This window comes from Struthio camelus, chromosome 10 (assembly GCF_040807025.1).
Source record: "Struthio camelus isolate bStrCam1 chromosome 10, bStrCam1.hap1, whole genome shotgun sequence".
NCBI classification, from domain to species: domain Eukaryota; kingdom Metazoa; phylum Chordata; class Aves; order Struthioniformes; family Struthionidae; genus Struthio; species Struthio camelus.
In genome coordinates this window covers 18,733,525-18,757,609 of record NC_090951.1, presented here as the reverse complement: position 1 = coordinate 18,757,609, position 24,085 = coordinate 18,733,525, and the positions used below count along the sequence as shown (strand labels likewise).

Genomic DNA, 24,085 nt, shown 5'->3' with positions numbered 1-24,085 from the left:
GGCGTTCTTGGTGTGCATATGACAACGGACCTCTAATACCTTTTCAAGCTGATTCAACAAACCCTAACGATTTTGTGCTTCAGATTCACAGCATCTTTTATATATTTCCTTGAATAGGTAGTGAGATGTGGAAACGGTAAAGATATACACACAAAATAAAGATACATACAAATATACAAAGGGCGTTCTAGGCCAGATTATCCTCTTTCATCACTGAAAATACAAAGATTTTGTTGAGTAAAATTCATTCAGATCTGGTGTGACTAAAATCAGAATCTAGTCCACTATATTAGGAGAATGCTGTTTTTCAGTCCAGCTTATAGGAAAATTTGTGTGTTCCTCTTTGAAGTCTTTATATACAAGTTTAGCTATATTGGTGTTACTGAGGGCAAATTATGTTTTTATTTAACTTTCTTGATATGTAAAGCTCACCTGAGGACATCTATTTGGCTAGACTTTGTTTAAGTTTTAGAAGCAAAAGAGGGATTAAATTGTATTACACTGCAATTGCACAATCAGTACTGTTAATTTAAAAAGGAAAATAAAGGAAAGGAAAACCTTTGTGCATGCACCCAAGGATTTACTGTACCATTGTACTGACATCCTGGTTTTTAGATTTCCTAACTTGATGTTTTACTCCACAAACACATTTGAGATTTTAAATAATTAAATAAATAATTTTTAGAGCATTCAAAAAGCACAGCAAAAATAATACTCCTGTTTGCAGAATTTGATTGTGCCAGGAGTAGAATGGCCATACACAGGTATACGACAATTTGATACTTCCAATGCAGGGACCTAACCCAGAGCTCTCTGACATTTTAGGAAAACATGCAGCATCCTCTCTGCTGCTCACCTGAGCAGAGGGACTTTGGCCTCGCACCCCGATTGCAAACAATTACTGTTTCTGGTTTCACACAGATAATGGTGTTGTGGACCTGTATGTTGATTACAGGTGGTTCCTAGTAATCAGACAGAAAAAGTGTTTTCCTTATCTGTGGTTCAGAATAAGCATTTAAGAAAACGTATCGGCCAAATTTTTTTTTCCTTTCTTGTCACTGTGTTTTTGTAGTTGGCAAAACAAGTACCTTTGGACTGTAGTGGGGTTTGGAGAATTAATAGTGATGTGCTCAGAACCTGATAAAGTATTCCTGTAGTAATACTCGGCATCAAAGTTAACATACTGGAGTTCTTCACGTTATCACTGTGATAAACTTTTGTGACACCATCGACATGTACACTGAGTTAAACAACACTACCACTTTATTCAAGCCACAACAGTGCAGCGCAAGATCTGCAACATCTGCGTAAGATGGAAACGCGCACTGAAGAAAGGATGTTCTCCTGAAGATCATCTGCGCGGGCTCCATCGCGAGGCCCCGACCTAGCGCAAGCGAGGCCCTCGGGGGAAAGCTGGGTCTGAAAAGCCCACTGTGTGCTGCTGAGGTGCTTTTAGGAACGTGCAGCTCTCCACGAAAGAGCCAGCAACCCATGACCCTTGATGAAGCCATCACTAGTAAGAGGCTGGAAGTTTTCGGATTGTGCATGCGTTGTTAACTGTAGAGTTATCTGAGAGGTTCTGAACTGACTGTGAAGGAAACACGGGCTTTACAGCTTCCAGCCGCGCTGTCCTCCTGCAGCTTCCTTCACCAGCTCTTCACAGCTGCGCTCCAGTAGTTCCGTATTGACGTGATGCTGGAAGAGCGTTAAAACAATCTAAGTTGCGTTTATTTCCCTTCCTCCTCGTGCTGGGACGATCCGTGCGTACGTATTACATTCAGAATGAACTTTAGCTTTCCACCGATATGTATTTATATGGACACGCAGCTCTTTCTTGAAAGAACAGCGCCGTTAAGACTAGTGTGGATTGTGTCAACAGCAGTTTTCTGCTTTTTTCTACTTTTTTTTTTTTTTCCAGATCCGCTTTAGCTTACACGGAGTTTTGTCTGGCGGTTTTACTTCGGCCGCTACCGGGCCGTCGCCTGCGCCACAGGCGGCGGCGGGCCCGGCCCAAGGCCCAGGCCCGGCGGAGCGGGGCCGCCCCGCCCGCCCCTGCCGCAGCACGAGCGCCCCGGCTCCCTCTTGGGCTCTGCCAATCGGCAGCCGCGAGCAGGTTGCTCGAGCGACGGCTCCGCCAGCCAATCGCAGATGTGCCCTCGGCACGCTCCCTCCCCAGCGCTTGCTTTCTGCTCACAGAGTGACAGGTGCGTCAACACCACCCCTATTGGCCCGCCTCCCCCGGGACGGGTAGGCCCTCTAGCCAATCGCCGCCAGGGAGGCAGAACCCCTGCGGCCGCGAGCCCCACACAGCGAGAAGGGGCGGGGGGGGCGGCCTTATTGCCTCACAGACAGCAGGGCGGCTGTGATTGGCTGAGCGCGTCCGCGCCGCGCCTCACCGCAAGAGGCTTCCCGGAAGAGCCGTCCAGCGATTGGCTGGGTGGGCGGCCGGGCCCGGAAGTGCGCCGCCGAGGGGGTGGGATTTAAATGGGGCTGCGGCGGGGGGAGAGGAGGGGAGTGGCGGCGGCGGCTGGCGGGGCCTGGGCCGCGCGGGCAGCGGAGCGGAGCGGCCGGGGCGCGGGTGAGCCGGGCGGGCGGCGGCGGCGGCGGGAGGGCCCGGCCCTCCGCGGGCGCGACGACAGCGATGGCGGCGGGGGGTCAGCCCCCCCGGCTGGGCTGGGCAGGGCGGGCGGGCGGGCGGCTGTGACAGCTCGCGGGCCCGGCGGGGCGGGGGGGAGCGGCGGGCCCGGCCTGGCGCCGCTCTTGCTGCCGAGCCGCCCGCTGCGGCCGCTGCCCGGCGCCTCGCAGGGCGCCCGCGGGCTCGGGCTGGGCTGGCGTGTGGCTTGCGCTGGCCTCCCTGAGACCCCCCGGCAGCAGGTGTCCGCGCGCAAGGTGCGCTCCCGCCCTGGCAGGGCGGCTGGCCAACAGGCCCGGCTGGCCGGCGCTGCGCGCTGGCGGAGCTCCCTCGGCGCCTCCCGTGCTGCCCAGCCCGCGCCTCGTCCGCCGGCCTGAGCCAGGTCGGGAGGAGGTTGGCCCAAGACAGGAGCCGGCGCTGCTGGAAACCGGCAGTTGCGATCCCCAGAAAAAAACACCCAGGAGCGTTGTGGTCAAATTTTCTTTTATTCTCTAGTCCTCGGCTATGTTCAGTCTCAGGTGTAGGAATGGTTCCCTTCCCTTTCGGGTAGGGGACAGACTGTGTAAAACATATATGTAAATGCACATGTGCACGCTTATTTATTTCTTGAGGGATCATTTAATGCTTTTTCAGAAAATGCTTGAAAAAGTTCTCTGCCTGTTTTGGGCAGATGAAGTCTATAGAATTGGCTTGGTGCCCTGTTGTAGTTGGTGTAACGACTGATGACAGTAAGGAAACATGCTGTGTTGTACCAGCAAGTATAAACAACAAAAGTAACTTTTAATTGGGATGTCTCGTGTAGTGATGCAAAAAGTAAAAGAGTAAGGTCTTTGAAATTTTGGCTTCCATTAGAGTGTGTATATCTTTGTTTTGTTTTTGTGTGTGTGTTAGAGTGATGATAAAGTGCTGAGTGAGTCTTTGGTCTCTGAAGTGGCAGAACTTGCTTTGAATGCTCTCTTGTATTGCATACTTCAGTGCTGATGAGCATTAACATAAGATTATGCTGATGGCCACAAGTGGTTTCCTTGGTCTAGTCTTGAGGTACAGAATAGATATCTCTTAGTAACCCAGGTACAGTATTTAAAATAAAAATGAGAGGATTTGCTGAGACGCAGATTTATGCCTGTAGAAAGTCCATGAGAGAAGAACTGTCTAGGAGGTTGCTCTTGCTTTCTGTTCTTGTAGAAGTAGCATGTGATCGAACATGCTATTGAGCAGCACGTTATGAAACTTCAGACGAGGTACTGTGAACGCGGACAGTGTGAAAAGAGGCAAGGTGAGGTTTCTGGGTGTATTCATTCCCTTTCCATAAAACGAAGAAGACTGGTGGATTGGGTTCTTCTGGGAAGGTGATGTTTACAGTAATGTGGGATGCCGTAAGGTGCTGCAATGGTACCCTTGCTCTGGACGTTGTAGCCAATCTAAAATTGAATGACTGAACTGTTCAGAAGATCCACTTACTGGTGTTGGGACCTTGCTTGCTTTGTCTGGTGCAGACCCTCTCTATGGTGAGAGGTAGGATAAGCCATCTGCAGATTTAAACGTGTTGATACCTGACTTATTTCTAGTGATTCTTTTGATTAATGTAATGTAGTAAATTCTGTGATAAACACGCTAGAGAGCATAAGCACTTGCAGAACAAGTGCTAATATTATTCTCCGCTCCCATGCCTAACATAGCTTAGGAACATGTGCTATTTAAAAGAAACAAACACTAAAAAAACCCTGAAGGGCTTTTTAAATGTCCCTCAGGAAAACTAGTATTCTGAGGTTATTAGATCTCTATCATACCTAATATTTTAACAGGTGAGTGAAACTGGGGACAGTTTATTAATAAATCTAGGACAATGCTGTATATGACTTATTTCTGGGAAACAGCTGGGTAAAGGTTATCCATGTAGGAGAATTGATAGAAGTTATTCTGTAGTTTAACTAGCACTAACTTAATGCTTTAGGTGGTGGTGGGGGGGAACCAGTTCTTAATAGCCTGTAAATAGGCATGTATAAAATGAAAAGCTTGCCAGCAAAGGTGGAAGTGTACTGAGATGCATAGCTACTTTCTGAAAGGTGGAGTCAGTGACTGAACTCTATTTAGCACCACTTATCAAGCTTCTAGATCAGTTCCCTGTCTTGCCTGTAATAAGTTAGGCTATTTGTATGTACATACATCATTCTCCGTCCTGCTCAACTCCTGTATCTCGTATGTCTCGTTCTGGAATAATGCAATTTATATTACTTACTCTTTTTTTAAAGAGAGAGCCAAAACTTTAAAGCTTTCACTCCATACGCATGCTAATACATCCAAAACCTGTACCTTGGCTTCTAGCAGCTTTCTCTCTTGTCAAGGCCACAGCGCTTTGGAGCTCTCTTTGTGCGTCAGTTCTTCCACCCTCTGGCTACGCTGAAGTTCCTTCAGGAAACATCTACCTTCCTAGCCTAGCATCTTGATGTTTTAGTCTGGCTGGCTTTCATGAAGGAGGAAAGGCATGGCTGCCTGTGGTATATCCTTCTAGCTTGCCTCTGCTTTCCAGACAGAATAAGGAGAAAAGTGACCTTCTCCCACTTCTCACTGCTGTCACAGAGCATGCCCCAGCGCTCTAGCCCTGCTTGCCTTTCTGTTTTCACTGCCTCAGAACTAGGTGACTCTCTGGTCAATGAAGAAGAAAAATATCTGGAGGAATCACGTGTACTAGCTAGGATGATACTGGGTAGAGCTTGAATGTTTGCATGAGACTCTTTTGAGGTGGGGGAATGAATTATCAGCGTTTTTCTGTGTGTGTGTTTTTTGTGTATGTGTTTTTTTTAAATACTTATCTGTTATATAGTCTAGAGAAATACTTACAAACGTTTCTTGTGGAGGTATAACATTGCTAGACTTTTTTGCGTAATCTGGCTTAACTTTTGTAACAAGATTGGCATTTATTATCCCTTATAGAGAAAGTTATAACATTGTAATCAAAACTCTTCTAAAAACTAATCAGTATACTCTGTGAATAGGTGATGACTTGGTGTAGAACAACTTAAAGCGCTGACCAGGATATAAGCCTATGCTCTTCTTTCTCTCCCCTTCTCACGTCCTTTGAATTGCATTGGTCAATGTTGTACAACTTCATATGATAGAAGCTGAGTAAACTGAATTGCCCCAAACATTTACTTAATGTGTGTTTAGAAATGGGGAAAAAACCAGACTGGATATCAGGAGAGTTGGAAAAACTGCTGGGAAAACAGACAGAGAACTCTTATAGACAAGAGTTCTGGGGCAAACAAAAGCATTTTTAAAGCGATAGACTGCTGGAGATAACACCCAAAGGGTAGAGGGGAACATTGGGATCAAGGGCACAAACAGTAGATGACACAGTGAATCACCAAATACTGCTGAAATCCTTGTTATGGAGCTGCTGATCATACTAAGCCCTAGTGCTCATAATGAAACCATTAAATAAGCTACAGAGAAACTTCTGTGTTCTGAGGCTTTGTCTATTCCTGGCCAAGTTTCAATGCAGATGAAAGCAAAATGACACATACGTGATGCAAACTCAACAAGAGGATCATGTCTTTCACTGGGAATGGTAGAGAACTTGCAAACTAGTAGTGCTCTTCAGAAACGTGCAAAGTCAGCGGAGTATGCAAGGGACAACACTTAACCACGCTAAAGAATAAGCTGTTGTAGTACTTCCAGTGCTGGGCTTAACTGTTGAAGGGATAACTTTTATTTGTTGGCATGTGTAGAGGATTTTTTTTTTGACTGTGCTCAGCCAATAAATGATCTTTTTTTCTAGTTGGCAAAACAAAATATAGAATGCCAGACCTTTTTTAGAGTATCTTTCTAGCAGAAAGAAGGCAGGGATTCTAATGCAAAAAATATTTTATGGACAACTATAAGAATGTTCTGGAGTGTGATAAACAATATACAGCTTTGGCACTCTTATCTATTGTCAGTCTTAACTACAAAAAGTTTTCTCCTGAAATTATAGGAATGTAAAGCTGTCTGCATAATTAGATTTGAACCGAATTTGTATAATGAGTCCTCTTTATCTGTTAGGATGCATACCCATTAAATCCTAATTCTGTCTATTTTTAGGGTATAAACTGGAGAGACCTGAGGAAGCTCTGAAGACACAGAAAAATTGCAGTCCTTTATTTGGAATACACGTTATGAACCCTTTCTGGAGCATGTCTACAAGCTCTGTACGCAAGGTAGATATTTAATAGAAGGATGCTACAAGAGGTTCATCTGCGTTAGGGGTTAATCTGCATTGAGTGATGCTGTAAATTAAGTGTAGAGTGGTTATTCTTTATGAGCAAAGAAATATCATGGAAACCAACTTAAAAAAGGAACAGACAAAAATCTATCAAATTACTATGAAATTCTTAATCGCTGGTTTCAATAACTATCGGATAGACATAAATTTGGTAGAACTGGTTCTCTGATTTATTCTGTAGTATTGTAATGTCTACTTTAGGTATCATGTGTGAAGTTGAAATAACTTCATATCCCAGCTAGAGATAATGGTTACATCCTGAGGAGTAAAACAGCCCTTGAACAGAATTTTTGAGGTCCTTGAAACATCTGTGTTCTGGGATGAGTTCACAGCTTAGATTTGCTTAGTCATTAGGATTGAAAACGTGTACCAAGGTCTTCTGAAACCAATCTGAATTATTGTCATAATTTGCAGGGCTTCTAATGAAGACCATGTTTAAAATAGTAACACATGTATATAAAAATAAGTATTTACAGCTTGCTTCTTTAGGATGACAGCAGGGAGTTTCACAGCTGCTAGTAGTGCACTGCAACAAGTGCCTCTCTTTTCCATGCTGGTATAACATTTGCACCTTGTGGGTAGCCTTTAATTTTGCTGTCTGTGGCTGCCATGGCATTGGATATATGGATACGTTGGTTTAAAGATTTGGGCGTTGGAACGTATTTGACCGGTGAAGCTTTGACGACAATGCAGGAAATATATAAGGTCTCTTTTCATCTCTTTCTAAAAGCTGACTTAAATGCATCTTCTTTGGAGTGTTGGCAGTATCAGTTCTGGAAAAGACCATCAGGTTACTCTGCATACGTTGGGTTAATCTTCAGTAAAACTGCCAGCCAGCTAGCTTTGAGCTGTACTAACTGAAGTGTCTGTGAGTAGAGTCTACTCCAGAATTTGTTGTAATGACTTTTCGTTATCTGAAGCATCTTTAAGCAGGAAAGACAAAACAAATATGTTAAATGACTGATTAAAAGACCTGTTCTTGATGCCATTTGTTTACTAGCTTGAATAGACTTTAGCCAGGTACTGCATGTGCACTGGGCATTGACAAAGCTGCACCCCCATAATGCTATCGCTTGCTACAGTAGATTATGCCTGAAATCATACTAGTTTTAGGTCTAGCCGTTTTTCAGGTTTTCAGCACTAGTGCAAATTATATATCTTTGAAACTGGTGACATGGGTACTGTTACTAGTCCAGGTATCCAACGCTTGACAACACTGTACCAGCTATCATGCCTTTTGTTGCTACAACTAGCGTAATCAGAAGTTCTTAACCTGCAGGTTTGTCTTGGGTGATCTCTGGAATTACTATAGGGTCTGTATATAGTATGGTGTTCTCTAGCAATGGCCAGTGGAGTGGCAAAGGCCTTCTTTTGTTTAAAAAAAAAAAAAAAAAAAAAGACAGCATAGGTGTAAACAGGCTACTACAGCAAAACTATTAAAACAAGGCTTGGTACAGCTGTCAAACAGTGGCTCCCCTACAGGGGGAATAGGCTATATGATCAGTCCCAGTGTGATATTGGTGTCCCAGCACGAGCAGGAAGTGAAATATTCATGGGAATTTCTCTGTATAAAGTTCTCCTTGTTTCATCTCTGCTTTACTACCCTCCTTGTTCAGAGACTCCTTGAATTCTAGAATGCAAGGGTGCTTGTCAGTGGAAATGGTTTATCTAGATATATGGTGTGCTGGAAATAGACTTGACTTCTAAGCTGATGCTAGATATTATCTGGTGCCAGTTTATAAATAAATACAAGCCTCCTTAAGCGTTTGTCCTAATCTGCAGATTTCCTATCCAGCAGTAATAGCGGACTGTGTGACTTCAGATATTAATTGCTTTTGCAGTTTTAGACTAGGTTTAATGGAATATAAGTTTATTTTAAAACACACAAAAAACCAGAACACCAAAATCCAAGACTGGCTTCCTTGTCCAAACTTGTAATTAGTAAGGCAGTATTTAAACTTGTGTTTAAAATGTGCTCATATGTTAAATACTCGCAAAATCTGACCTGTTATCTTGTGGTTCTCTTGTAATCTAACAGAGACCTGAAGCTGAAGAGAAAACTCTGACTGGAGAGCTAAGAACCAGTCCTCCACGAGCCTCTACCAAGAAACAGTTGCCTTCTATTCCAAAAAATGCTGTGCCAATAACCAAGCCTGCTTCCCCTGCCCCTTCATCCCAGTCGACAAATGGAACACATGCTTCTTACGGGCCTTTTTATTTGGAGTATTCCCTCCTTGCAGAATTGTAGGTTTTCACTTTTTTCTGTTTTAGATCACCGGGCTTGTGCTTGAAGGAAAATAACAGCTGTAGTTCTTGCATATGGTATCTCTGCCATAGTCTGTGAAGAAGGCAGTATACCTCCAAACTCTACAAAATTTGTTTTTTGGAGGAGCAGCCTCAGTCTCTTGAGGTAGCTGAGGAGAAGAAAATGGGATGAGATTTTTAAGGGATGTGTTTAGATGTGTTTTTCTGAATTATATTTCTCAGACTTTGTTTTGGAGTTAGGCATCCTAACCAGTTATCTTAACAGTTTTTTGGTCAGAAATTTCTAATTTTGGAAACAAGTATTAAAATAGAAGCAAGCAGATGCCTAGTAGGAAAACAGTTATGAATATAGAGTACTGTCTAATGGAGTTAGGATGTGGGAGCTTCCTTCAGTTATGCAGAACGTTTGAACACCACCTGATATGGCCTATTAAATGGATGTTAGGAAGGCTCTAGTCTTTCCTGACTTTCAAATATGATTAATGTCAAGCTTACGAGAGAACAGTTAGTGCAATTTAAATAGCTTTCTTTGGATCAAATAGAATTGATCTGTTTGCAGACTGCTGTGGGAGCATACAAATCTATTTGTGAAGCTTCCTAGTTCTGTAACTTGCATTTTGTCCTGCAAAGCTGAGGAGACTTCCTCTGTAATAGATGGATTGGATTCTGGACTATGTTGTGCCTTTTGGAATGAAGTCCCTTGGAGACCTGATGCAATATAAGTCTCAGTTCTTGCATTTAACCATTGAGTTGAAAGTGAGAACTCTAAAACATTAAACTTCTTGTTTAGGAAACTGAATGAGACTTAATTCATGTAAGATTTTTTTTTTTTTTTCCCCTCCTTCTGAAGGATGCAAAAATGCATCAAAATAATAAGATAAACTCCTCTTACTTAACAAATTCAGGTATATTGTGGAAGTTGTAAGCTAAGGAATGCAATAATGTTTTCCTTTAAGATTATTGTTTGTATTTGTGCAAGTGTGCTGATTTCAGTATATACCCTACAGCTTGCCTGTCCTTCCTATTTTTTGGTACTTTGTTTTGCCAGTTACCAGTATAATTCCTGTTTCACTTGCCTCGCAGTCTTATTTAAGACTGAAAAGCTACTTGTTACTACTGCTATGTTAAAGCTTTGGTCAAGTTTCAGAATTAACTGGAAGTGCTGATGACTGCATCAGATTTGCAGTCAAAATTTAATTAAGTCAAAATGGCTTAATTGCACTTCTTTTTTTCTCCTTTATTTTGAAATTGGGATTTCAGTAGAAAAACGAAAACCTAGCAGTGATGACATGCATTAAATAGGTCTACTCCTCTTCTGCTTACCCTTGTCTTAAGAAACAATGTTTCTTAACTGTAGCCCTTTAAGGGGAGGGATAGGAAAAGCAGAGCGAAAGACTACGATTTCCCTAGTTCTCTGCCTCTCCTGTGAGCAGTCCACCCTTGGGAATTGAGTGGAAGTTTGTGGAAAAAGTCCCCTGTTAAACTACTGGCAGTACATCCTAGCTTTACTGTTGTCAGCTTGCTGTGGATTTAAGGCGGTTGTGGAGCTGTTCTAAATACTGTTTCTAATTGCAGTACCCTGGTTGTAAAGCAGAAGTTGCCAGGTGTCTATGTGCAGCCGTCGTACCGATCAGCATTAAGTAAGTTTAAATGTAACTTTACTACTACTACTAATAAAATTCTTCTACTCAAGCAAACTTTCTCATTTGCAGTGTGGTTTGGAGTAATATTCATAAGGCACGGGCTCTACCAGGATGGTGTGTTCAAATTTACTGTCTATATTCCTGATAATTACCCAGATGGAGACTGCCCGGTAAGTGGTGATGTTTGTTGGATTTGCGGGGGTGGGTGGGTGGTTGTTTTGTGTGTGTGTTTTAAAGTATGACTTCTGATTAAAGCTAATATACCAATCAACTTCTGAATTCCTTGAACTGGTTTTGTTCAGTTGGCTGGGCTCACTCGTGGTCTGTCTTGTATCTATTTTCTGTCACCTGTGGAAGAATCTTACTGCTCTGTGGGTTTTGGAATAGATTGCTAAAGAGCTCATGCTTGCAGCTTTTCTTCTCGGGCTTGTGCTAGGTCGTGTGATTTCATTACCTGGACTGGTATAGAGGGAATTTCATGAAGTTAGATGCTTTAGGTTATTAAGTCAACTAAATCTTTACCTCAGCTCTTGAACAGTTATTTCCTTGGCAAGGAAGTTGGAATTTGGATACCTCTTGTAAGAGTTTAAACTTGAGTAGCAACATAGCAGAACATAAAATACAGGTACCTGTACAGTGCTTGCCACAATGCTGCAGGATTTATTGCCCGTATCTCTTCTAAAATACGTTGAAACAAAGAACTAAGAATTTGAGGGTAAGGCTGGTGGGGGGGGGGGGGGGAAGAGAGAGGAGATGGATAGTGTAGGGTGTTACCTTTCATCTCAGGTTTCTCTGTGGGAGAAGTATCCTAGTTAGTATGCTCCTTTACGATAAGTAAATTATTCCTTGTGTCAGTCCGACTCTGTCAGAGCAGAGCATCCAGCCCTCTTGGCCAGACTTCTCTAAAACGAGAATTGTGCCTATGTATGTGTGTTTAACTGCTGTAGCTGAGAACTAAAGTCAAGTTTTGTGTAAAGTTACCATCTCTACAAGTGTAGAATTAGTAGCAAACAATTTCTTTCAAAAATCATACTTCAGTATATCTCATACATCCAACATTATTTTTCCAGTGCAAGGTTTTAAAACTTTTATGTTGAAACTGTTTTTTCTTTTGGAGGCATGGATAAACACCAAAGGAAACTAACTGTAAAGAGCTTAAGACACTGGTGTCACAGCATGGGATACTTAAAAACGTGTAGGATTAAAAAAAAGTATTGATTGTAACTCTAGTAAGAAAGAGACTTTCAGTCACGAGTGGTTAAAGGAGTATTTCTGGTTTTATCGGATCTTATCTGATGTTATTACCTGCGTTGGCACTAGTGCTTGTGCAGTTAGCTGGATTAGTTCCTTGGTTTGGTGATAAGCATGTGATAGAGGGAGGACAAGACCCTGCATGTAAGGAGGATGTGTTAGATTACAGCTTTACAGTCACTATAAACCATTTCAAGTTGTTTTCTCTCAGAGCAGTACTAGCTAACTAGTATTTGAAAACAACATCTGACTGACCCCAAAAAAAAAAAAATCTTTCCCAGGTACTTTTAAAATTGAATTTCTTTTTTCTAATGCAGCGCTTGGTTTTTGATCTGCCTGTCTTCCATCCGCTAGTAGATCCCGTGTCTGGTGAACTGGATGTGAAAAGAGCATTTGCAAAATGGAGGTAAGTGCTAACATGTTGACGTATAATTTGAAATAAGTTTTTTCCATTCTTCACTGTATTTTGTTCTTTTTAGACGAAATCATAATCACATATGGCAAGTACTAATGTATGCTCGCAGAGTCTTCTACAAGATCGATACAACTAGTCCTCTGAATCCTGAGGCTGCAGTGCTGTAAGTGTCTTCCATGTATGTGGACATGGTCTTCTGTGAAACTTTTGCTTAGAAGTAGAGAAACAAGAGGTCTGTGCAGCTGTTGTTTTTCAGTTCATGGTCTATACCTTCAGAGTCAGTTGGGCTAGAATCTGAAATTGAGGCTTTGCCAAGGCTGTGCCTCCAGAGCATACCTGGCTTTTGCAATCCTTTAACATTACTTATTTCCCTCTTGTAGGTATGAAAAAGATATTCAGCTATTCAAAAGTAAAGTGGTGGACAGTGTCAAACTATGCAGCAGTCACTTATTTGATCAGCCCAAAGTAGAGGATCCCTATGCAATCATGTACGTACCATGAACAAACTTACCATGCCCTAATGTTTTGGAAGTGATAGCTTCCAAACAGCTATAGCTGTTGATTTCAAATGCCTTTTTCTGGCGACAGATTAAATTTGAGTGACCCGATTCTTACCTTCATAGGAATACCTTGAATATTGCTCCTATTGTTTCTTCCTGTTTAGTACTGAGTGAACCTCAGATGTAAGCACAAGCATCTTGTTACTGTTTTTTTTTTTCCACTAAGCGCATCAAGACTTTAAGAAAAGCACCGTCCTCGAGTGGCAATATCCATGTGACAAATTCTGCTTTCAGACTTTCCTGAAAGAATTTTCAGGCTTGTTGCTTGTTTGACTGCACTAGATGATATCTTTAGAGCTTTCTTTTGCAGGGGGGCTGGAACAGTAAGCTCCATAATGAATGTTTGAATACTCTTTCTTCTAGCATCTGCTGCATTTCCAGTTCTCAATGCAAACAAAAATGAGAACCTAAATATGTCTTGTTGAAAAGGTACATGACAATGTGAATTGAAGTTCATAGCTGTGTGCTTTAACACTGAGTAGTCAGTTTTTCAGACATGAAAAACAAACTGAAACAAGGAGAATTGCTCCTTTTTTGCTATAATTTTTCGCCATGTATGCTTTAGTTTCAAAAAATGCAAAATAAGAGATACTCTACTTTCTCCATAGTTTTTCTCCATGGAATCCAGCTATCCATGATGAAGCTAGAGAGAAGATGTTGACTCAAAAGGTAAGGGCAAAGTCCGAATATTCACTATAAGAAGTGAAGTGTTTATTGCCTGATAAGGGAAGTAAGGTCCACTGCTCCTTTATGATGAGCTTATGCTAGACAGACCTTATCCCCCCCCTGTTTTGGATCAGCAAACGTGCTGAAACTGGTCTCCTAACTAAGCAGTTACATCACTGTTTTAACTTGACTGTTAATTATTCAGCTAACTAGAGAAATTTGCTAGACTGCTGAGTATGATTGTTGACTGACTTGGTAGATTTTGGTTTTTTGAGAACGGAGGGAGGGAAGAAGGGTAAATGAGAGATTTGTTGAATGCCTGCTGCTGGCTGCAGCTTGCCCCATATTAGTCATGTTTCGTACTACTGCATAATCTGACAATCTCCAGCTTCTCTGCTCTTCTCTGTTGAGAGATTTTTAGTGAGTGAGGCTCTTTTCTCATTTAAAACTTTTTTCAAGCAGAGTACGTTGCTAAACATCTCCAATACTACTTATGTCTCGTGAGACAGCGTCAGCTAAACAAAGGGCGCTTCAGTTATTTCTATCACAAAGTACAGCCTATAACTCCTATTAATTTAGCAAGAATGGTGGTCCTTCACATAGCTTTCATCTGAGCAATGCTATTGGTATCTATAGAGTCAAGGTGCAGTAACACTCTTAAAATAACCCTAATGTAGATAAAGGGCCGTAAGTAGCGATGATAACTTATCTAAGGGCTTTTGAGCACAGAAACACATGTGAAAACAGAAGGTGGAAGAAGCTTTCTTTATCTTTTTTGGAAATAGATCCAAAAGCCTTAATTCTGGAGAACTTAGGGCTTTAGAAAGATTCCGTCAAAACATGCTGTCCCCCTTGACTCTTCTTGTTTTTTGAACTGATTCCCTGCGCTTGACTGGAGTTGACAGATAGCAATCCTGAGTCTGCACCAAGTGACATGACAAGTCAGTCACTTGCAATGCCTCAAATTCTGAAGTGGTGTTTGGTGTCTTTGAAGGACTGGCAAGAAAATGCATTCTGAGTGCTTTAGTCACTGGCTGCTGGGCTCCTTGCGCTAGTGTGGTTGGGTTTTTTAATCTGTCCCAGGTCAGACCTTCCTTGCTGCAAGTGTTAACTCACGTTCTTGCATGTCCTTTGACATAAATGAGATTGTATATTGGTATTAATACAATATGCTATCTGTAAGGTCAGTGTAGCAATGTTTCTGGTTGCTGAAGTGAGGTGAGGTGGCCTTAGAACCAACAGGAAAGTAATTTGATCTAGATTCTGACTTCTTGATCTTAGAAAATATACCTAGCTCTTTCCTTCTCCAGCAACCCCCTTCTTTCTTAGACACGAAGTCAAAGATCTAAAGAAAAGGAATCGTTTGATATGCTTGAATTGAAAGGGATGTGCTGTTGTCTGAGACTGAGGGCAAGCATAATACCAGTAATGACTTGACTTTTCTCCTTTTTCTTTGGTGATACGCACCAATTTTTTTAAAGTGGAAACTAAGATCTGCAGGAACTACTGGAATGTGTGTGGTATGCTTGTTGCCAGAGCAGTTTGTCCATGGTGGGAATGGACAAAACTCATGTCTTAGGAGACACGTTTCAAAACGTTAGGGTAGCTGAGAAGGTTCTTTTCCTTTCCTGTAAAAGGAAATTCCCTGCTTGTGTATCCTGTGTTTTCCAGTCTTTCCCTTGTTCTGCAGCTCTAGATCCTTGCTTATTACACGTGCAATTCTATGCCTCCGGGAAAACACTGAACCATAATAGAGCCATAGCCCAGAAAAGGCAGTGGTGTCTCAGTTCCCAGCTGAGCACAGGGCAACTGCTAAAAGATGTCGGGACATGTGACAGGGAGGAGGCTCCTGCAATGCCAGGGCCCAAACTAATTGCTCCTCCTCATCTGCTGTTGTCTGGTATATTGCTGCAATTCTGACACTTGATGTCACTTTTTTCAGAAAGCATGGGAGGGACAGCATGCTCAGTTTTCTTGCTGACCTAATTTGCCTTGTTGAGCAAAAGGAGGGACTTACTGTAGTATGGAAACATAATTCACATAATTATCCCTTTTTAGAACTTGATGTGCGTCATTCCAGATGTGATGTAGTTGGCATACAAATGGATCTGATGAGCCTATAGCAGCGTGGAGTCAGGGATAGCACCTGCTATACAGAAAGCCTGCAAGCTATTCTGGTTCTTTGACCTGCTAGAGTAGCTATCTCATCTTCTTCATAAACTGTCTTATGTCCAAAGATGTTCCCAGGTGCATTGTTAGTATTCTTTCTCCCTCAACTTGATCCTCTTTTCGTCTTTTTAAAATTGCAGTAGTCGGTCCCAAACGTTGGCTGCGTTGTGTTGGGTAGAAATAGTTAACCATCTGAGCTCTAAGCAGGATAAATGTTCAGAGAGGGGGGGACTATCCATGGAAAGCATGAATTCCATGGTGCAGGAAAAGTACCTGCTACCTCTCGCCATGTTACTTTGTGTTCAGAAGCCTTCAATAGGGCAGGGTACTGCTCCAAGGTACGCTCAACCTTGTAAGTTAGTATACTACAGGGCCTACCTGAAGTTGATGACAAAATTGCCTTGATTGTGATTGACTCTCTTTACTGTAGAACAAAGGAATTTGGCAAATAGCAGCGTAGTGGTGCTGTGACATGGTCTCTAAACAAAACGCTATCTCTCAAGAGCGTCTTTTAATCTTTATGGTGTAATGGAATAGCGATACATGAACTAAATCACTGAAACTCTCCTGTAGTCTCAGGAAGTTCTACAGATGCTGCACGTGTTTGCACTTTTAAAGCAATAGCCGTTTTGGTGTCCTCCCTGAGGAGAGGAGGAGATGCTAACCTCTTTTACACCTGTCTAAGTAGTTCACTCTGACCATGTTAAATGCTCAGAGAGGGGAGGGACTATCTTTGAAAAGCATTAAGAATACTTTATAAAAAAGAAGCTTAAGCCAAGCTGAAAATTGGTGGGGAAGGTGGTGAGAGGGTTTGGGGTATCTAGTAATTCTGACTTTAACTTTCTTCCACCTAGAAGAAGCCAGAAGATCAGCACTGCAAAAGCATGCAAGTTTCTGGCCTGTCATGGGTAAAGCCTGGTTCAGTTCAGCCCTTCAGCAAAGAAGACAAGACAATGCCTACCTAGCTCTTCTGGACTATGGTGCACAAAACACTTTCTGTGGGTGGAGGGAATGTAACGGAGGGAGAAACAGCAAAGCAGCGGTTTCCTTCTTGACTATGGATTAGTAAAAACTGAACAGTAGCAGTGACTCCAGTAAACCTGCTCAATGGATTATTGACTCTTAATGTTTTACATATGCATTAGGTTTTAAAGGCTTGCCTGGAGTTTGGAAGTATCTCTTAAACACTGCAGTACTTCTACTTGAAGGCTGTCTAGGGTGGGTAATTCCTCAGGACTCTAAAACGCCTGGAGGTTTTGGGTTGGTTTTTAAGCTTTTATTTTTCCCTCCAGGAGTAGCTTTTTTTGAATCTTAAATTGCTGGCAGAAATATTAGCGGGAAATATGATGCCAGAGGTAAGCTGTGTTCATGTAAACTAATATAGCAGAGTTAAACACTATATTTAATGGTTTTAAATACTTTGGTTTCTATTGTAAATATATTAGGATTTGAAATTGTAAATAGCTGGTTCAATGACTCCATTTAGCACTTTCCAGAGGTAAAGCTGAGGTTGATACTCAGTATATGATGTATTATTGATTTGTAAATGGATATTGTCACTAAAACGCACATTAGTCTGACAAAGTGAAAGCGGAAGGTCAGGCTTATTAGACTTTTATTACATAAACACTAAAATCAAAGCTTTTAATGGTGGTCTCTTGAGCTAATAAAATCATAGAGGATTTTAGATTCCCTAGGTATCTATACTGCAGGGTTTACTAGGATAGTTTGACTAATGTGTGTTAATAGTGACATCTTAAAAAAATAAAAAAAAAAATCATGATCTATCTCTTGTCCCTTTGTTTGTCTATATTTTAGACACTGAGCAAAAATTGGACATGGAATGAAAGCAGACAGCTACACTTGTATTTGTAGGCATCCTGTTATGTACGATAAAGAGGCTTGGTTGAGTACGGCTTTGTTCCGTACACGGGAAAACCTTTCTAAAGCCTGTGCAAGCTCAGGACAGGATCTTTTACTTTTCACAAGAGTCTTCCTAATGTCATAGCTTAGCATAATGTCATTCTTGCCTAACAGGATGTTCCTGTCACTTCAAAGTGTGTAACGTTAGCCCTCTACACTTGAGCTGCTTTTCTTTGCTCCTCATGCCTGTACTAATAGCATACATACAAACACTTACTGTTAAGAAACAAGGAGTGTAGTGCCTTGATGTATTTCTCCTTTCTTTTTTTTAATCTGACAGAAGGCAAATCCACTTGTTGTGTAACAACCTTCTTACTTTTCAAGAACAATTTCTTAATTTCTAAGGAAATTGGCCAAGACCTCACAAGTAATATGCTATCAAATACTAAAGGATCAATATAATGTTCTATTAAGGATGACTTGTGTGGTTTTCGTATAACATTTAACTTTGTATGAATTAAGTAATTACTCTGCTTTAGGTAATACTGAAATCTTATTGAATGACATTGATCTGAACTTTTTAAAGCTTCTACCTTTGAGATACAGCAGTTTCCTGGGGCTGCCTGGAGTCTCTCTAGTGCTGTTGGAGTTGCTGTTACACTAAGAGTACAGGGAGTGTGCAGAGAGAAACGGTCCTCTTTCAAGACATGAGGAAGTGCATCCAAAGGTGCATTTCTTGGGGCTACCTCTCATCTTATAAAGGGTCTGTTACAGGAATTAAGTTCTTGACTAAAAGCCAAAGGGTTCTTTCAAAACTTAGTACATCCATTTATAGTAAGTGTAATGAGAGAAATGTAATTTAGAGTGGTTCTTTCCTAAACAAATTTGAGGCTGAAGTGAAAGAAATCGTAAGCACACGTTACCAACTGGCTGCTTCTAAACCAGATACTTTACTGACAACTGACCTTTTTAGCTCTCTGAAAGGTTTTGCTAGCTATGTATATGTGAAGTGTTGGTCTGCGTAAACTGATGGGTGTAGACTCTGGTCATGTGAATTAGCACAGCGGACTTAAACATTTAATGTTTTAAATGCACTGCTTTTTTGTTGTTGTCAACTGCTTGTATTGAAACTGCCGATTGTAGGTTTTTTCAAAAGGATGTTACTGAGGTGCACGAGTCAGTCACTGGCTGAGAGGACTGACTTGTTACAGTTTTGTAGGAAGTTAACTCAGAGTAAACTTGGTTTCTGCCGTTTTCAACAGAAATCTCTCCCCTCTAGCTCAGATCTGAAGCCAATTTCATAAGGTTGAGAAGAGGATGCATTGAGACAATTTAAAAAAAAAAAAAATCACAGGGAAGTCTGAAGCACATCTGCAGTCTTCAGTGGCTTTCTGAAGGTTGCTGCTGATGTACTTTCAGATGATTGCGAGGTCACTGCTAGAATAACTTTGTTTATTTCTGCTTATCTTTATACCATGTCAGCACTGGAGAGCTCACTCACTGCAAGCAATTTTGTGCATTGATATATCAGTATCTAGAGTAAAGTTGACTGACTTGGTGTTAAGGATATTAAAATGCTGACTGCTGTTGGGAGAAACACTACATCTACTTCCACAGCAGCACTAGAAGCTAGCATCAACAAGATCACATCAAACTAAATCTTGCTTCCTTGGTAGTAGTTAGAGTTTGGAGCAAAATATTTGACTGCAAACCTTGAAATAAACTAGTGCAAGTAATGGATGAGGGATTTTAGTGGTGATTTCTCTCCCCTCCCCTTCCTGTCCCTTTGGGAAGGAGGAGTGGGAAAAGGCTCGGGACCTACAAGAACTTTGCAGTTACTCTTAAGTGAAGATTTTGTTTCGTTTGAAAAACGTGTTACCTAAAAAGGCTAAGAAGTCCTGTCCTCAGGTCAGAAACTTTGAGAAGAGTGCAAAGTTCTGAACTGGCACTTTTTGTCTAGTCTTTCCTACAGTAGTAACACTGTATCTTTTCATTTAAAGGTGTTTTGGCATTCTTTCTTGCATACTAAAGCTATTTTGTGAGAAGAGGACTTAGGTGGCAGGTACCTGTAAGCCTTTTATAATTTCTCCATGTGCCAGTATAGAAAAGAAGTGAAAACCCGTGGATCTTGGAAGAAGGCAAATGATTCTCTCTGCTGTTCCTTTTTGCAGCGCTGTGATAAGTGCAGAAAGACTTTCTGTCCTTCCTTCTCCCCTTTACCCAGTATGGGGAAGCAGAAACCTTCTGGAGTGATTGCAGTGCCACAGTGGTCGCTTGGAAAGCTAGTGTTAAACTGTGTGTTTGTGGGCGTTTGCTCTGTCCCAGGTGATTGAAAGAACTAATGACCAGGCACACAGCGCTTGCCCTCTGCTCCAAGTCTTCCTCCTGATGCGCTGATTTTTTAGGAAACCATTGCCAGTGTGAAATAGGAGCTTAAAACTTAAGTTCTCAGTCTGTCAAAGCAAAGAATATCCTTCTTGCCTTGTACTGCCAGACACAGAAGCTGTCTGGCCCTCCTGGCTCTGTAGGGGGGAAGTGCTGTGGGCTGGGAGGCCGTGGGTGCCTGCCACCAGCTGTGGTGCATGGCCCTAAGTGGCACTGAAGTGGACGCGCAGCACCTGTGGTGTCTCCTGAGCCAGCGTGGGCCAGCTCAGCGCAGCAAGAGCTCCCAGCTTCACCTCCCGGTGCCGCGGTAGTTGCTCCTCCCTCGGATCCTTGCTGGAGAGCACGAAGGCTACGTTGGCCCCTCGTGGGAAAGGGTGAGTGACCTCGCTGCTGGGCTGCTGCTTTGAGAGGGTGGCGGGAGGCAGTTGGCGGGGGGGAGCCTGAGTCCTGCTTCTTGTTCGGCAAGTCAGCTCACTGGCTGTGTGGGACAGGCTGTGTTAGTGGCTGTGTGCGGGGCTTCGCGTGTTGTGTGCCTTGAGGAAGTTGGAAATATTTAATAAAGCAAAGGCTGCTGAGCTGCTGGGCTTGTGCACATGGATTGGGGCTTTTACCAAGGAAAGGAGCTGCCCCGAGTCTCTCTCGTTCTGAGAGCGTGTTGAGATGATCGTGTGTTGAGATGATAGCTTTCTTTGTACTTGCAATTTCACAACTTGAAGGCAGTGGACGTGGGAGAAGTCCTTTCCTTCTGCAGCTTGGGCAGGAGTTTAACTGCTCGCTCTCTCCTGTTTAGATCTCTCTGATGCTTTTGGATAGCCTTCGACTTACTTAATGCTCTGTGCTGCAGTTCAGGTTGTCAGGAGGGGGTTCTGCAGGAAGTGGCTTGTACCTTCCCCAGCACTTCTGTGCAAGGCAAACGCTTTAGCACAGCGAACGGGGTGGACTCCAGGATGTGTAGCGCAAGTTATGGGTGAACACTTGCAACAGCCACAGCCTACGTCTGTCATGGTGTGTGCTTTTTTTGGTTGGTGGTGTTTTTCTCTTAAGTACTTCTGGAATGTGGGTGACTGACTACCTGACAGCTTAATATTTGGAAAAAAAAGTTTCTTCTGTTGCTCTCTTGCCTTTCTCTTAGTTGTTGTTGTTTTGCTATTTAAAAAAAAAAAAATCGTTCTTAGTGTTTCTGGCTTCTGCTATTTGTGTTTTAGGGAAGATATTTCTGATAATCCTGATAGGCATTTGTTCAGTGTTACTCCATCCTGCATGGTATGTGCACTGGTCATTAACCTCTTTAACAGGTATGTGTTTATTTAGTCAAGCGTGGCTGCTATTTAGCAGCCTGTTTTCAATAGTCTGTCCCTGCTGGGAAGCCTCCAGCGTACGGGACAGCATGCTCGGCGAGCTTCGTTAATGCACTGTTGACTTGTAAAAGCTGAGAGAAACGGCGAACTTCTCGTAATCCAATATGGAGGAAAGCGGGATGGCTCTGCTCTGCGTCCTTTAGTGTGGCTGGCTGCCTCTTGCGTGGCACGAGCGCCCCGTGCAGCCTGCATGCCTCAAGCCTCTAACAGGTTATGAGGAATTGCGAGGGTGCTGGAGCGGTCAAGTGGCTGCCTTGAATTTGCGCTAGAAAGCAGACATGGAGTAACTGAGCTGGAAGCTTTAGCTTGCAACTTGTACTGAGGATTACAGAGAAGTGGTGAGGGTGATGTGGTTTTGTTTCAAGGAAAACACGTGGGAAGGTTTGTGAGGGTGCAGCTGCTGAAATGCTGCGAGTGCTGGTGTATTTCTCCTGCGCCTTTCCTAGGAAGCCTGAAAGTGGACCGTGAACACTTCAGACTGAGCCTTTGAAGTGCTGGGTGGAACAAGGATTGCTGTGTGAAGCAGAAGTTTGGGCTAGGGCTCTGACTGAGTATGCTGTACCAGTTTGGTAGGAAGACGGAGCGAGAATGTTACATTGGAAAGTGGTAACTCCTCTTTGTGACTATTCAGAAGCCTCTGTAATCCATCACTGCCATATAAATTTTCCAAGCCACTTAGGTGACGGACTTGCGTAGAAATTCAGTCCTTTCTAACCTTGATGCTCTGTCACCTCAGCTGGGTAGGTGTGCAGCTTAACTTCTAGCAGTGTAGAAAGCAGAACAGTGATCTTATCCCCAAAACTGCTGATGGTGTTGTGGGAGGAGAAGATAGGTAAACATGGACAATGTTCTGATGTCCATTCAAAGATGGTTCTCTTATTTGTCGTATTGCTGCTGGGGTTTAGGAGCTGCCGCCAATAAAAGATCAGTAAAAACAGATAATGACAAGGATGAATCATTAATATAGTAAAAATTATGGTTATATCACTAAGTTTATTTTTCTTTGAGCTTTTATGGAAATTGTACCCTCCAAGGCAGGTCTAGTGGGTAGGCTGGTTTCCTCTATATAAAGAACGGTGAATTCTGTGTACTTTAAAAAAGAATAATCTGAATAATGTCTTTTTTTTTTTAATTGATAAAGGGGAGAGAATGCTAACTAAGGCCTTCTGCAGTCAGATTTGTGAATTAAAAGAGGCTGCTCCAGGAGGGAGGTAAGGACGTGAGTACTGCAGCGATCACATGGAAATCAAACCCTTCTCTCGTGAACTTAGCTGTTATCTTTCACAGTACAGGCATTTCGTTAAAGAAAAGATTACTTGAAAACTAAATGCAAGTCCCTCGCTACTTGAGGCAGTAGTATACCAAAGTGGTATTTTAAAAAATACCATGGAATATCTTTGCAGTTCTGAATTCTTCACAGAATATTTCAGAAAGAGAAATATAAGTTATGCTAACACTTTAAACAGTTCAGCTCTGAAGCAAAGAACCTGAAGTTGCCTGAGACTTAAAAATATAAACTAAATTTTTTTTTTTTGAAGACACCTCTACTGGAGTAGCTTTTTTAGTATTTGTTTCAAAGCGTAAACTACCAATTGTATATCTGTTATTCTTCACAACCAAAAATAACTGGCACTTACCTAATAATTTGGTTTCAGAAAGTTTTAAAAACAATAGAAACAAATGAAACTTAATGCCAATGACACTGTGTAAATACAGGGGAAACAGTATTTTCCACAGCCAGAAAAGTAGTACCTGGCAGTCATTGGCCAAACCAATCCTTAAGAATTTAATTGAGAATGCCTAAGAATTTCCCTTAGGTCAACCGTAAGTGTATAAGCTAGTAGTTATGAAAAGAACTGTGCCTTTATTGGATCAAAACATGAGACCTCTTATAAGCTCCTGAAAGGAGAAAATACCAGCTTTCTTTACATCTAGCATCCCTTTCTGGTATCTAGCTCTGATAATCCTCCTCCTCTCTGAAGAAGAACAGTACTGAAAGTTCGTGACTATGCACAGAGAAACTCCGGAGTAAGGCAATCCTACTAACTTTGGCTCCGTAGGCTTAGTTGTGCCAGGTTATGACAGCAGAAAGAGGAAACTCGAGACGTGTTTACTAAACTGGGGTAAGAGTGTCTGTTTTGTCTGTTTGATTAATAGATGTGGATGGTTCTTTGAATTCGTTATTTACAATTTCTGAGTGAGGTTCTTGAAATCAAGTATTTAGTGTCCCTTTTAGCCCCCAGCTATTCCTCTGATGGACATTTTGATATTTTATGTTTGCATCAACTGTTCCTATTGAGCGTTTGAGAAGCTTTTCTTGTGAGTTATAAAGTCTTTATTGAAAAATACACTTGCAATATTTTCATACAAAGTAAGATAAATGGTATAGAGTAACAAGAATTGCCTGACAATGTCATAAATATCTTTACAGAAATGTCTACAGAATTGGTCAACTTCAGCCTTTTTGTTACGCAGGTAAGAAGGAAATATGCTTTTAATTTACCTTAATTGAATTTACAGTGGAATTAAGTCCTAAATCTTCCCATTATTCTGAGGAGCAGGAATGACTGAAAACATGGAGCTTTTGACTTTTGCGTCCTTATAAAGCTTCTATAAT

General features: G+C 42.0%; 1 protein-coding gene across 4 annotated transcripts; it reads left to right on the top strand.

The window, feature by feature from the left end:
- Positions 1-2,499: 2,499 nt before the first annotated feature.
- On the top strand, positions 2,500-18,204 carry AKTIP (AKT interacting protein). 4 transcript variants are annotated; one of them, XM_068956405.1, is made up of 10 exons: positions 2,500-2,578; positions 6,713-6,828; positions 8,932-9,137; positions 10,734-10,798; positions 10,871-10,971; positions 12,370-12,458; positions 12,532-12,630; positions 12,848-12,955; positions 13,636-13,696; positions 16,717-18,204. In XM_068956405.1, the coding sequence occupies exons 2-10, from the start codon at positions 6,787-6,789 to the stop codon at positions 16,825-16,827; spliced, it is 882 nt and encodes a 293-aa protein (XP_068812506.1). In that variant the 5' UTR covers positions 2,500-2,578; positions 6,713-6,786; the 3' UTR covers positions 16,828-18,204. The 4 variants fall into 4 exon arrangements, with proteins under 4 accessions (XP_068812506.1, XP_068812507.1, XP_068812505.1 ...); XM_068956406.1 differs by having other exon boundaries at positions 16,720-17,649; XM_068956404.1 differs by lacking the exon at positions 2,500-2,578 and adding an exon at positions 3,772-3,908 and having other exon boundaries at positions 16,720-17,649.
- The last annotated feature ends 5,881 nt before the right edge of the window (positions 18,205-24,085 follow it).

Excerpts from the sequence above, each read along its gene's own strand:
- AKTIP (XM_009678302.2), top strand. The coding sequence starts at position 3,857 with ATGAAACTTCAGACGAGGTACTGTGAACGCGGACAGTGTGAAAAGAGG. Across the intron at positions 10,972-12,369 it reads ACCCAGATGGAGACTGCCCG|CGCTTGGTTTTTGATCTGCC; the intron begins GTAAGTGGTGAT and ends TTTCTAATGCAG. Across the intron at positions 13,697-16,716 it reads AGAAGATGTTGACTCAAAAG|AAGAAGCCAGAAGATCAGCA; the intron begins GTAAGGGCAAAG and ends TCTTCCACCTAG.